Here is a 13,957-nt window from a genome sequence, read left to right on the forward strand (position 1 = left end):
GCAAACATTAAATGTGTAGGAAGGAACTACAGATGCTGGTTAAAACCGAAGATAGACACAAAAAGCTGGAGTAACTCAGCGGGACAGGCAGCATCTCTGGAGAGAAGGAATGGGTGACATTTCAGATTGAAGAAGGGTCCCGACCCGAAATGTCACCCATTCTCTCCAGAAATGCTGCCTGTCCCGCTGAGTTACTCCAGCTTTTTGTGTCTATCTTCGGTTTAAACCAGCATCGGCATCTTTGTGTCCCTTTAAATGTTCACAATAAACACAGTAAATCAGAAGAATTTACTTGACACTTTTTACTCCCACTGTTCAATAAATTAAAAACTACAGTTCACAGAAATTGATCAACACTTTTTTACCTGTGCTGCAGTTTTTCTGCTTGTTCCGACCTGCATAAAAATATTAAATATTGACAATTAAAGAAATGATAAATCGCAAATGTAATATTTAGTCAATTATTTTCTGTAATTTTTTCAGAGAATGAATAGTTTCAAATTATTGCTACTTCCAGAGCCATTATTTACATCTTATGGTTTTCTACATTCTTGTAATCCCGCTTTGTAATTTCCTGCTGTATAGAAATGATTTATTGTAAGATATTATTTCAAGTAAATCACTTCATTTTTATTTTTCCTTATAACATAGAAGAAAGCCACTTGACCAAGGCTGATAGTAACACTCTGAGCATTCCCCTTTGTCCACTTAGTTTCCCGTAACCCATGTTCCTATTAATATCGCCCAACTTTCCCACCAGCTACTGTAACTACACAAGGGACAATTTATAGTGGCCAATTAATGGCCAACCATTCAACATGTCTGAGATTTGGGAAGAAACTGAAGCATTTGCCAGAACCCAGCGTGGTTGCAGGGCGAACATGCAAACTCCACACAGATAGCACTGGGCAACAGGATCACATATTGGTCATCGCAGCTGCACGACCTGTAACATCACTGTTCTGCTCATTTTATATCTCCAAAACAAAAATAATCCAACTCCTAAATGCTAGTATTTTTAAATTAAAATATATGCAGAATTACTTCAAAACTTAATTTTGTATGGTAAACAATATCCATCGGAGACTAAATATCTTACCCATCTTGTTGTCAATCTTTTCAAATGTATGAGGGGGTATTGTCTGAAATGGTTCCCTGTCATAAAAAGGAATATAACACAACCAAGTTAGTTGCCCAGCTTCATGAATAATAACAAATAGCCAAGCCACTCATCCATCAGAATGTCATTATTATATGCCTGCAGTAATTGAGAATAATCAAGCTGCGATACTTGAAGAGATTAATTGAATAGATGCAAACTCTTCCCCTGCGTGAGGGTTGCAAGGCTGTTTCCTAGGATCAAGTCTATTTGTACATGAAGTATTTATTGCCAATAAACCATTGTTATCTCTTGCAATTGGGTTTAAATCAATCTTCTTCTTGCGTATGGTGTGTACAGCCTAAAGTTGTAGGACAACTTGTTCTATTTGATCTTATTTGATTGTGCACGCCAGGTTGATTGCATTCGTCGAAACAGGGCTGACCATGTGAAGGTTGCAATCTCCGCCCCGATTCATATCAATGTGATAACAACACTAAAGTCCCATTGTTATAGCTATTCTTGTGCTTGTACTGGGTCAGGGTTTGAACTGCTGTTCAACTAACTCCAGCAGTACCATGGAAGAGAAAATGTAGTAACATTAATTTTAATATATGACACATGTACAAACAAATCATAGTAACCAAAGAAGAAGAATAAATCATCTCCTCTAAACTAATCACCAATATCCAAGAGCTGGGTCTCCGTGCCTTCCTTTGCAACAGGATCCTTGACGTCAAGGGGAAACCTCAGTCTGCGCAGATCGGCAACAACATTTCCTCCACACTGACCATTAAAATAGCTGGTTCAAGGCTGCTCTACTCTCTTTAGGCCCTTGATTGCGAGGCTAAGTACAGCTCCATTGCCATCTACAAATCAGCCAATGATACCACTGTGGTTGGCGGAATTACAGGTGGTGTTGAATTAGAAAATAGGAGAGAGATAGACCACCTGGTTAACAGGTGCCGCAACAATAACCTCTCACTCGACGTCAACAAGACCAAGTAATCGTTCTTCACAGGCCGCTCCAGTTAATGCATCTACATCAGGCACTGCCACAAGAGGGTGGTATCTTTCATCAAAGTTCCCACTATCTCTTCTCACTGCTACCATCGGGCAGGAGGTACAGAAGTCTGACATCCCACATCATCAGGTTCAGGAACAGCTACTTTCTTACAAATATCAGGTTCTTGAACCAACTTGCACAATCCTAATCTTCCCTTTAATGTTGTGCACTAATGTCTTATTTTTTTGACAGTCTTCTTTCTTTTAGAAATTTTACGTGGAATTTATGTATAATTTGTTTTAGTGTGCTTGCTTGAGTCTATTTGTCTGTGATGCAGCTGCAAGTAAGATTTTCATTATGCCTGGCATGTACTTGTGCAAAGGGCAATAGACAAAGCATTGTTATGGTAGTAGAGGAGTCCGTCTGAATAAAATAGAATCAGAGCCACACATTGATGGGTGAATATCAAACTAATTTATTGTATATAAAACTGAAAATGCTGGAAACATTCAGCAACTCAGACAGCCACAGTGGAAAGAGAAATAGACTTTCAGGGCAAAGACCTTTTGTCAGATGTATCACACAACGATCTTGCCTGAATTACAAGTACAGTAGAACAGTACTTAACATTCCCTATATTACTTTTCTAATCCTCTAATCAGAAAGATTATCCCACTCCATTAATGAGCCCCTCAAATGTACATTAGTCTTCAGGAGAGGTTCGACAAATGTGAACAGTTTTCTCTGGAGTATCGGAGGCTGAGGAGAGTCCTGATGGAAGTATATAAGATTATGACAGGCATAGATAGGGTGGACGGTTAGAATCTTTTCCTCACAGTGGAGAAATCAAACATTAAAGAGATTAAGAAGGAACTGCAAATGCTGGAAAATCGAAGGTAGACAAAAATGCTGGAGAAACTCAACGGGTGAGGTAGCATCTATGGAGCGAAGGAAATAGGTGATGTTTTGGGTCGAGAACCTTAGTTTCTCCAGCATTTTTGTCTACCAAACATTAAAGGGATATCATTTTAATGCCAGTGGGGATATTTTGAAAAAAATGTGCGGTGCAAGTGTCTTTAAACACAGAGACAGGTAGATGACCTGAAAGCAATATCAGATGTGCTGATGGTAGCAAATACAATAGTGGTATTTAAGAGGCTTTTAGTCAGGCACATGACTATGCAATGAATGGAGAGATATGAATTCCATGCAGGTAGAAGAAATTAAATTTGGCAATTAAAGGAAAGAAATGAACATAAATTAAAATCATGTTCGGCACAGACATTGTGGGCCAAAGGGCCAACTCCTGTGCTGTAATGTTTTATGCTTATACGTTATACAACAGTGATATATGTTATAAACCAAAATAGGACCTGATCTTCTCAATAGTGTTTCTAAACTATTAAAATATATAATGACGAAATCTGATATTTTTACCATTGAAAATAATTCAAGTTGCTCTTTAGTTGAAGAGCTTGGAACTGGTCTCTTAGTTGTGAGAGAAGCAGATGCATCCCTAGATTAGATCTTCTTCTGGATGTGTAATCAAAATGGTGATATAGTGCATACAATATTCTTTGATAGTCTGGGTTAGTGGATGGATAAAGCTGGAGAGAAAAAAACACAATTAAAATCAAAAATAAATTAAATTCACATTCATATGTTCGTAGTGATTCTAAAAAATAATTTGCCTTGCTTTAATTATAAAAATATAATAATTTGCAAGTCAGAGAATCAAAATGGACTAAGCTGAACAAATAATTGAGGTTTCAGGAACAATTCTACACAGGGATTCCAATTCAGCAGGCCTAACATCCTGGCTCCTGCTCCCTTCCAAGTACACTTACTGCAAGCAGATGCAGTAGGCCGTACAAGTTGACCTTCTGCTGCAAAGATGAGGCCCCTGAGGTGGAGCAGGCATCAGGGGCGTGTAGGCCTCAGAGGTTTATCTTGAGGCCCTGCTGCCAAATGTTTTATTTAAAAAAGATTTTAAAGATCTGAGTTGAGAAATTTTATAATTAGGTGAATAAGAAATATAAAATTGAAGACAAAGTACTCTAATATTTAAATTATTCATTACAATGAATGGTGACAAATGTTTCTCTTGCCCGCCTCCCAGAATTAGCGAATGAAGGGGGCCTCTTGAACACATCATTGCATCAATGCTAGGCTCAATATGAGTCCAATGGCAGACGCCCACGTTGCACTACTTAGACTTTTGCCTTTCATCCAAGAACCCTGTGCCAAAGCAGCTGTTGTCCATTGGAATTGTGTTGGAACCTCAGGCTTTCTGTCAGCACATCTTGGGACCAGAAACATCTTAAATGTGTTGGATGCATTGAAAGGGACTTTTAACCTGAAAAACTTCTTCTATAAAGACCTACATTTGGTTCGAGGCACCAAAGTAACCCTAAAGCCCAATTTACATACCAACTGAAACTTCCCTTGGTTCTTGAATTCCATATGAAAATTACGAATGACTGTTATATCTCTTGAACTCAGACAAAGATCATGTTTCTGGAACCGGCTGTGATTCTGTAATAAGAATGATCTGGTGAAGAATACTTAATAGTAAAGTGAACTTGATACCAAATGAAATACAAACAGAAAATGATGGAAATACTGTGGTGGACAGAGAGCATCTATGGAAAGAGAGTGCCTCAACATTGATTGGTCCCTGATTCCAGTACACTTTCCAACAAAATAAACATATATTTCAGTTTGATAAACAAAGTTTCAATGGGTAGCACAGTAACGCAGCTGGTAGAGCTGCTGCCTCACAGAGCCAGAGACCCGGGTTCTATCCTGACCTCTGGTGCTATCTGTGTGGAGTTTGCATGTTGTCTCTATGGCCACATGTGTTTCCTTCGTGTGCTCTGGTTTTCTCCCACATCCCAAGGACGTGCAGTTTGTGGCTTAATTGGCCTCAGTAAAACGCCCTAGACGTGTTGGGAGTGGATGAGAAATTGGGATAACATAGAACTAATGTGAAAGGGTGATCGACGGTCAGTATGGACTCAATGGGCCAAAGGGCCTGTGTCCATGCTGTACTTTAAAATAAAAAAACTGTGGTTCCTTACCTCTGCTAGATGGAGTCGTTTCTCACCGCAAATTGGGCAAATGCTGATATTTAAAATATAAAATGATTTCCTATTACTCAACGCCTCGTTTCCACCCTCCAATTGCCTTTGTTGAACATGATTAACCATAACGAATTAGTCAAATTAGTTGATCCATCCTGCAATGCTGACCAACAACACAAGGAGTACAGGGATGGCCATCATTGAAAGGACTGTCATAGCATTACTCTGCATTACACACTAAGAGCTGTTACCACCTCCAGCATTTTGTTTTTTGCTCTGGAACAAGGGAGGTCAAAGAGTTTAGGATCAATTTATTACCACAGTGAAGAGATTGTGGAATTTGTCGGCACTTTGTGTGGCTGAAGCTAACGGACTTGATGCAGACATGAAGGGAGAGATTTAGGTGGGATAAAGAGATACAGGAGGGCAAATAAACTAATGTATAACCACACAGAACGATCACCTGGGTCAAATGGCTAGTATCTCTACTGTTGGATTTTCACATAGTGGAATAATATGATCAAAATACCCTTTCAAAGTCTTACCTTCAATCGTTCAGTTTGATGTATATTTTCTAAAGCTTCAGATATTTCACTTACTGCAGATGAGCCAGATAACAGAAGCTCAAAAGTGTCTTCCAGTATGAAATCTTTGGTGATACGATCTTCAAAAGCTATGTTATCATTTGCTTCAAAAACAGGTTGTTCATGTACCTAAGAATTAAAAGATTAGTTTTTAGCTCCGATTTCAAACATCTCAAAACCTTTCATACAGTCAGATTAATTAATTAAATGTGTTTAAATTTCTACCTAATCACAGGAAGATCACACTATCTTATAAAACATGCGCCTGACATATGGGTCAGACCTGTAATCAATTGGAACAACCCATTAGCTGATAGCAACTTAATTAAAATGTCAACTTCTCAAACCATTACTAAAAATATACACGGAACATTTGGTAGCATTTATCCAACAGAATTTCTCAATTACTTTGACAATCCATTTTATAAACTGTTTTTATGATCAGCATTAAAATATTTTTGAAGGTTTTTGTCCTCAAAGTATAGGAAATCTCCAAGAATTTTGCAATTTAAGAAGAATTCTGCATAATATTTTAAATACAAGCTATTTCAAGTGGAATCCATTTATAATGTCCCTGTATTTATATTGGTAACACGGATGTGACTAAAAATAGTACAAGACAACAGCCTAGTCATTTTTATCCATACCAGCAGGGACCACTAGTGTTTGCATTATATTTAATTTTATATTCCCTGTAAATAAACATGTGTGCAGAAAATTGAACCAAAATTTTCAATCGGCAAATTGATGTAGAAATCGGTCGACACCTTGAGGCATTTTTACACAAGATATTTTTGAGGTTTTCATGAGAGGAATAGATCAGGTAGATGCACAGAATCTCAAGCCCAGACTATGTGAATCGAGGACCAGAGTACATAGGTTTAAGGTGAAGGGGAAAAGATTTAATAGGAATCTGAGGGGTAACTTTTTCACACAAGGGTGGTGGGTGTATGGAACAAACTGCCAGAGGAGGTCATTGGTGCAGGGACTATCCCAACAATTAAGAATGGTACATGGTACCAGGTACATGGATAGGACAGGTTTGGAGGTATATGGACCAAATGATGGCAGGTGGGTCTAGTGTGGCTGGGACATGTTGGCCAGTGTGGGCAAGTTGGGCCGAAAGGTCTGTTTCCACACTGTGTCTCTATGACACTATGTGGTACAATAATAAAGACAAAAATTTAAAAAAAATCTAAACTGTAGAAGCTAGAAATAATAAATAGAAATTAAAAATGCTGGAAGCAGAATGTCAGGCATCATCTGTAGAAAGAGAAACAAAGTTTACTTTTCAAGTTGAAGACCCTCCATTAGAAAGAGAAAGGTCTTGGCACAGAAACATCAACTCTTTCTCTTTGCAAAGATGAACGACAAAAATGTTTTCAACATTTTTTATTTTTAATGTAAAGAAAATATGTGGAGTCAATGTATAACTGTGCACATGTGTAGGGAGGAACTGCAGGTGCTGGTTTACACCGAAGATAGACACAAAATGCTGGAGTAACTCAGCGGGACAGGCAGCATCTCTGGATAGAAAGAATGGGTGAAGTTTTGAGACCCTTCTTCAGATTCTGAAGTCTGAAGAAGTCTAGAAATGTCACCCATTCCTTCTCTCCAGAGATGCTGCCTGTCCCGCTGAGTTACTCCAGCATTTTGTGTCTATATCTGCGTACATGATGCACACCCACCTATACTTGAGTTTTGAAACCCAAACCACTTTTGGCTGGTTCACATATGCAAGACCATATAGGACTATTTTTAACATGTTGTCAAGCCTCCAACTGAAGGCCCATTATTCTGAGTGAAGAAATAAAAATGCATTTGATCCTTAGTCTCTTGTGCTCTGCTGGCCTCTAGTGGATATATTTTTTAAATATATTCAGACATTGCAGATCACAGGGGTTAAAATGCTATCAAATAATATTGCTGAATGATGACATGCAAGCCAAGATCCAAGATAAACAACAAAAATAATCTAAGTGAAGCGTAGTGTCATAGAAGACTGCATCATAGATATAATATGTTTTCAATATTTATTGCTGCAATACTATACCTTAACTCCCATTAACTTCATGGGGAATTAAAGAAACCTTAAGAATAACATTTTATGCAGGCCCTTGGAATCAAGGATGGCTTGCTCCCACTCTAGTATTATGGGTTCTGAGGGACTGGTGAGGGTAATGTGGGAATCACGGCCTGTTCCGCAGGTGGGGCAGTAAGTGTCGATGCGGTGGGCAAGGTGGTGGACTCGTTCTGCCAGTTAATGGAGCTGGCAAGTGTCCCCCACACAATACTCAATATTTCTGCACCAGACTGGGCAGTCATGAGCCAAGGGGTCCCAAAAGTCAATGGGGATGTTTTGTACAAGAAGTCTTTCAGCACATCCTTGAGAAGTGGTTCATGTTTTCCAGGGAGAGACACAAAATGCCGGAGTAACTCAGCGGGACAGGCGTTGGAGGTGGTGAAAATGTCGGAGGATTAGGTGCTGTATGCTACGGCTGATGGGTGAAAGGTGAGGACTAGGGGGACTGTGTCCCTGTAGCAACTGGGGGGAGGGGGTGCAAGAGCAGAGCTGTGGGAGACAGAGGAGACACATGTGAGGGCCTCAACCATGATGGAAGAGGGGAACCCCCATTCCCTAAAGCATGAAGACATCTCAGATAAGACAAAGTGTTGAAGTAACTCAGTGGGTTAGGCAGCATTTCTGGAGGACAAGGATAGGTGATATATTGGGTCGGAAACCACCTTCAGACTGAGGGGGAAGAGAGCTGGAAGAGAGATGGTGGCAGTGGGACAAAGCCTGGCAAGTGATAGGTGGATGCAGGTGAGTGGGTTTGATCAGCACTTCAATCCTTTTGCCCCACATGTTCTTTCTTTTCATCTCTGGCCTTTGTCCAACCATCTGCCAATCAAAAAACCTCTTACTAGCCAGGCTTCATCCTGCCCCTTCTGCCTTCCAGCATTCGCCCCTCCTCCTGCCCCTCTACCCCCACCACCACAACCAGTCAGAATAAATCAGGTAGTAGATAGGGTTGTCAAGAAGGCTTTTGATATTGTCAGAGTATTGAGTATATGTTGCATATCAAGTTACAGTTGTACAAGACATTTAAAGTATTGTGTTATGTTTTGGTCACCCTGTATAGGAAACATTTTGTTTGGATAGGGTGCTGAGAAATAATCAAGGATACTGCCAGAACTGGAGGGCCTGATCTACAGGGAGAGGTTGAGCAGGCTAGGACTATTCCCTGGAGTGCCGGAGGATGAGGGGTGATCTAATAGAGGCAGATACAATCATGAGAGGAATAGATAAGGTAAATGCATGGAGTCTTTTACGGGGAGTATGGGAATCAAGAACAAGAAGACAAGTTAAATGTGAGGGGGGAAGATATAATATGAACCTAAGGGGCAACTTTGCACACGAAGAGTGGTAGGTATATGGAACGACCTGCCAGAGGCCAAATGCAGGCAGGTGGGACTAATGTAGATGGGGCATGTTGGTCTTCATGGGCAAGTTTGACTGAAGGACCTGGTTCCACGCTGTATGACGCTATGACTCTAAGAGTCCTGAGCCAAAACATCATCTATTCATGTTCACCAGAGATAGTCCAGTCCCAATGAGTTACTCAGGCCCTGTCTTATTTTGTATATCCTTTTGTGACTACTATGTGTAGCAATGTTACAAAATTTTGAGATTTTTAAAATCAAGTCTGCAATTTATCCCATCAGATAAAGCATAAAAATAAGTTTAATTTGACACCTAATTCACTTTCATATCTCAAGTATTTAAAAAGTTATGGCCATTTTCATACTGGGAAATGAGCATCTTGTTCCCTATTGATTTTCTATGGACATAACAAAAAAGCTGTGATCGTGAACAGTCAAAAGCCCATAACTTTCTTAAAAATTAAGAGAACTGAATGAAATTTTCAGTTATCATAGATTGAAGCATTCTGAAAGAAATATAAAATAATCTTACTTGGATGACCTGAAATTAAAGCATATAATTAGTTAGTTACCTAATTGTAGCTAATTTCAGACTTCAATTACTAGATCTAAACATCTATCCATTTCTTAATAAATGATTAACATTTTTAAATAGCCTAAATGTCCAAATAATATTCACAAATAATTCACAATAAAACATGATTTTTAAATCTCATTTACATTAATTTATAGACCAAATGGAAGGAATTTAGTGTTCAATTGCTGTAAATAAATGCCCATTTAAATCAGCTTTCTAGTGGGTCCCTGTGGAACGCGCTGGTTTAGAACGTTCACATTGCGGTAGATTTGTGCCCCAAATGCCCAGAAAAATACTGCGGGATATAATGGGCCCAAAATGAGCTACTCGCAATATTAAACTTTGTATAAAGGGATCTTTAGAAGCCCTTTTTAATGTAAAAATATACAGCCTTCCTTCAGTTATTTGCTTTATGAGACCCTGCGGTTGCTGGCGGTCGCGGGTTTAGAGATTGATTTTTAAACTATTATAACTATTATACGAGGCCTTTAAAACTAATAATAGCTTTTGCGACGGGGTCTTTCAGCGATTTTTCGTTAATAATTAACTAGGCTGAACATCTTCGATTTGAACAGCCTAGAGAAAATCGCGTTTTAAACCCGCCCCCTCTAAACGGCGCCAAAATCGCGCACACCCGCAGCGACAGATTTTCAGCGACGCTTCAGGTAGGCTTTGCAACATACCTACTATGTGTTTTGGCAATGGAACTCTAAGGACCACCTCTTGCACTATCATGGACTTGTTTCTTTTCTGTTTTCTTGTCTTTGTGCACTGATGTTTTTCTTTATATGGTCTTCCTCAATGTGTGTGCAATTTATATACAATTTATGTTTTTGTGTGTCGCCCAAGTCTAAGTGCCAGTGACACTTCTGCAAGCAAGGTTTTCATTGTATCTGTACCTCACGGTATTTGTGCTTATGACTCAACATGACTTTGATCATATCCCCTCTCACTTTTTTAAAATTTTCTTGGACACAGGCCGAAAATATATATGGTTAATAGTTTTTAGTTTAGTTTAGTTTAGTTTAGTTTAGTTTAGTTTAGTTTAGTTTAGTTTAGTTTAGTTTAGTTTAGTTTAGTTTAGAGATACAGCGTGGAAACAGGCCCTTTGGCCCACTGAGTCCACACGGACCACCGATCCCTACACATTAACATTATCCTACACACACTCGGGACAATCTACATTTACACCAAGCCAATTAGCCTACAAACCTGTATGTCTTTGGAGTGTGGCAGGAAACTGAAGTTCCCAGAGAAAACCCACACCATCATGGGGAGAACGGACGAACTCCATACCGACGGCACCCGCAGTCAAGATTGACTCGGGACTCCGGTGCTGCAGCAACTCTACCGCTGTTGCAACCGTGTTGCCCAATACTATATGAGCTTGACATAAATGTGAGGAAATACTTTCATATTGCAAAGTAAATTTTTACTTTTTTAACACAATGCCCATTAATTTATAATGGGGAAAAGTCCATCCAAAGTAAAATTGTTCATCTGTTCATGTACATATTACAAGCTTGCTCTTTTTTTCTGAATAGCAGTAGAGGAAACAACTTCCTGAAGAGGAGTAACAAATGTGATGGGTGGACGGGCTGTTAATGATCACTTGTTTATTTCACTCTTGTGTCATTTCTACTGATCTGTGTTATCCAGCTTACTTGATGAAAGCCCAGAGGTGGCCATGTTTCCGAATGACCTGAACAATAGGGGTCCTGTGAAGCAATTAGGACCCCAACTCAATTGACATAAATTGAGGAGCCCCGTTCAAACCTGTTATTAAGACTTTGTAGAACAAATTCTCAGATCCAGTGCGTCTGTTAATTGCATCAGTGGCAGGCAAACCAGTGGCAGGTAAAGCGGCGACTGCGGAGGGTTGTGGTCCCGACCACGGGGGAAAATGGAGTGAGGACTGACCAAACTTTGTGACTTCCGCCACAGTGATGAATGCTGTGGTGGTTGTTTGTGTTAAATTTTTATTCTGTATTGTGTGTTCTTTTTTTATTGTACCGCCGCTGGCAAATTCATGTCACTGCACTTTATGTGGAAGTGACGAATAAAACTTGACTTGACTTGACTTGAAATGATCATTGTCTTTGTGTGGCGTTGTGCTTCAACATTGACTGGGCATTCATTTTTTGGCACTTTGACTTAATTAGCCTCAGTACCGGTCCTTCTGGTTCTACTGTGGCACAGTGGCACAGCTGATAGAACTGCTGACTACCAGAGCCAGAAACCCAGGTTGGATCCTGACCTCGGGCTGTCTGTGTGGAGTTTGCACATTCTCCCTGTGACCACGTGGGTTTATTTCAGGTGCTCTGGTTTTCTCCCGCATCCTTATGTGGGTTTACAGATTAATTGGCCTCTATACTGTGTAGGGAGTGGATGAGAAAGTGGGATAACAGAACTAGTGTGAACATGGTCGACCATGGACTTAGTGGGCCGAAAGAACTGTTTCCATGCTGAATCTCTAAACTAAACTGATTTTTTTTTTTAAATGCCTATTTAATTTGGATGGAATTTATTAGGGTTTATTTATTAGAGTCTCGCCAATTTTGCCCTGATAGAGGCAATATAAATTGAGGCCCTGGTTCTGGGCCCAAGGCCCTCGTATATCTGCTGAGATACAGCAGTTATCACAGCAATCACATAGCAGCTTACGCTGTCCAGATCCTACTGCCCATAATTAATATTCCCTTTAACACTTCTATTGTCGTTTATGTACTTGCTGGCATGCAGTGTAATTGATAAGTTTGTCCCATTGGGGAATTATGCTGCATTTCTGAACATTCACTGTGAAACATCATGAGTGGATCACTGCAAATTCTATAAAAAGGTTCACTATACAACTTTAAATAGTTTTATAGGAACATGTTTCCTGAATTTTACAGCTCCAAGTCAGCCTCAGAACTGTAGAATCCAAGTCATTCAATAATACTAACGACTCGTTCTCCAAAGCAAATGTCATCGATTTGCTCTATCCCCTTTGACCAGGCAAAACAAAACATTCTTACCTCAACAATTACTGGATAGACAGATGTGCCAAAGCTAAGATCAAAGGCCAACAGCTGAAAACATGAACAACATCTGAGAAAAATAAATTAACATCAGTATATTTAATCATCATAGCAAGGAACATTTAAACAATGCAGAAAAAGTATTATTCCATGTTTTAAACTGATTTTGGACAATTAAAAGGAAAGAATATGCTTTATTTTACAAGGATTGGTTTTGTCTCAGTAATGTAGTAAGTAAGTAAGTAAGTAAGTAAGTTTATTGGCCAAGTATTCACATACAAGGAATTAGCCTTGGTGCTCCACCCACAAGTAACAACATGACATACAGTGACAGTTACAAATGATTCAGAAAACACTAAACATTAATAATAATAAAACATTAATGATAAAACACCATTGATCAAGCATGTGAACCAACAAAATACCAGATCAAAGGGAGGCTACAGATTTTTGGCTGTTGAGTAGAGCAACTACTCGTGGATAAAAACTGTTTTTATGTCTGGCTGTGGCAGCTTCGACAATCCTGAGTCGCCTTCCAGAGGGAAGTGATTCAAGGAGTTTGTGGCCAGGGTGAGAGGGGTCAGAGATTATCTTGCCCGCTCGCTTCCTGGCCCTTGCAGTGTACATAATTTTACATAACGTAATATGAATGCAACTTTCAATATTTTTGCTTCTTATATTATAAAAGTGGTGATTGATTTGGATGGCAATTTTCAACATGGGCTCCAGGAATCTAGTATTTGTGGCTCACTCACCAGTTGTGACTGGGAATCTTTTGGCATGGCATGCAATGGGTCATCATATCTCAACAGAATTCCCTCTCTGCATCAACATTCCCACCAGCCACAGATTATAGACACAAAAAGCTGGAGTAACTCAACAGGTCAGACAGAATCTCTGGAGAAAAGGAATAGGTGATGTTTTGGGTCTGGACCCTTCTTCAGGCTATTATCACAGAATATTATAAATTTACCTTTGCCCGTCTCCTTAGTGGTGTTGTTCAAATAAACCCTAATAAAGTGGAAGTCACACATTCACTTGATTTGAAAAAGATATTTAATATATGTGGTAAAGCAAAATTGATAGCAGAATGGATGTGGATGATTGGTAATTGGGATGAAGTTTTGAATATACATTAGAGCAA

General features: G+C 39.4%; 1 protein-coding gene across 2 annotated transcripts in view; it reads right to left on the reverse strand.

The window, feature by feature from the left end:
* The window catches only part of cped1 (cadherin like and PC-esterase domain containing 1), a 235,152-nt gene that overhangs the window by 134,107 nt on the left and 87,088 nt on the right, over nucleotides 1–13,957 (reverse strand). For both annotated transcript variants that reach the window (XM_033038290.1, XM_033038291.1), the window contains exons 8-13: nucleotides 12,811–12,883; nucleotides 5,734–5,901; nucleotides 4,536–4,640; nucleotides 3,543–3,712; nucleotides 1,100–1,155; nucleotides 366–395 (exon numbers count right to left, since the gene is read on the reverse strand). In XM_033038290.1, the coding sequence (XP_032894181.1) occupies nucleotides 366–395; nucleotides 1,100–1,155; nucleotides 3,543–3,712; nucleotides 4,536–4,640; nucleotides 5,734–5,901; nucleotides 12,811–12,883 (602 nt within the window). The remainder of the gene's footprint in view (nucleotides 1–365; nucleotides 396–1,099; nucleotides 1,156–3,542; nucleotides 3,713–4,535; nucleotides 4,641–5,733; nucleotides 5,902–12,810; nucleotides 12,884–13,957) is intronic.

The sequence above is a fragment of the Amblyraja radiata genome, chromosome 19, assembly GCF_010909765.2.
Source record: "Amblyraja radiata isolate CabotCenter1 chromosome 19, sAmbRad1.1.pri, whole genome shotgun sequence".
Lineage (NCBI taxonomy): Eukaryota > Metazoa > Chordata > Chondrichthyes > Rajiformes > Rajidae > Amblyraja > Amblyraja radiata.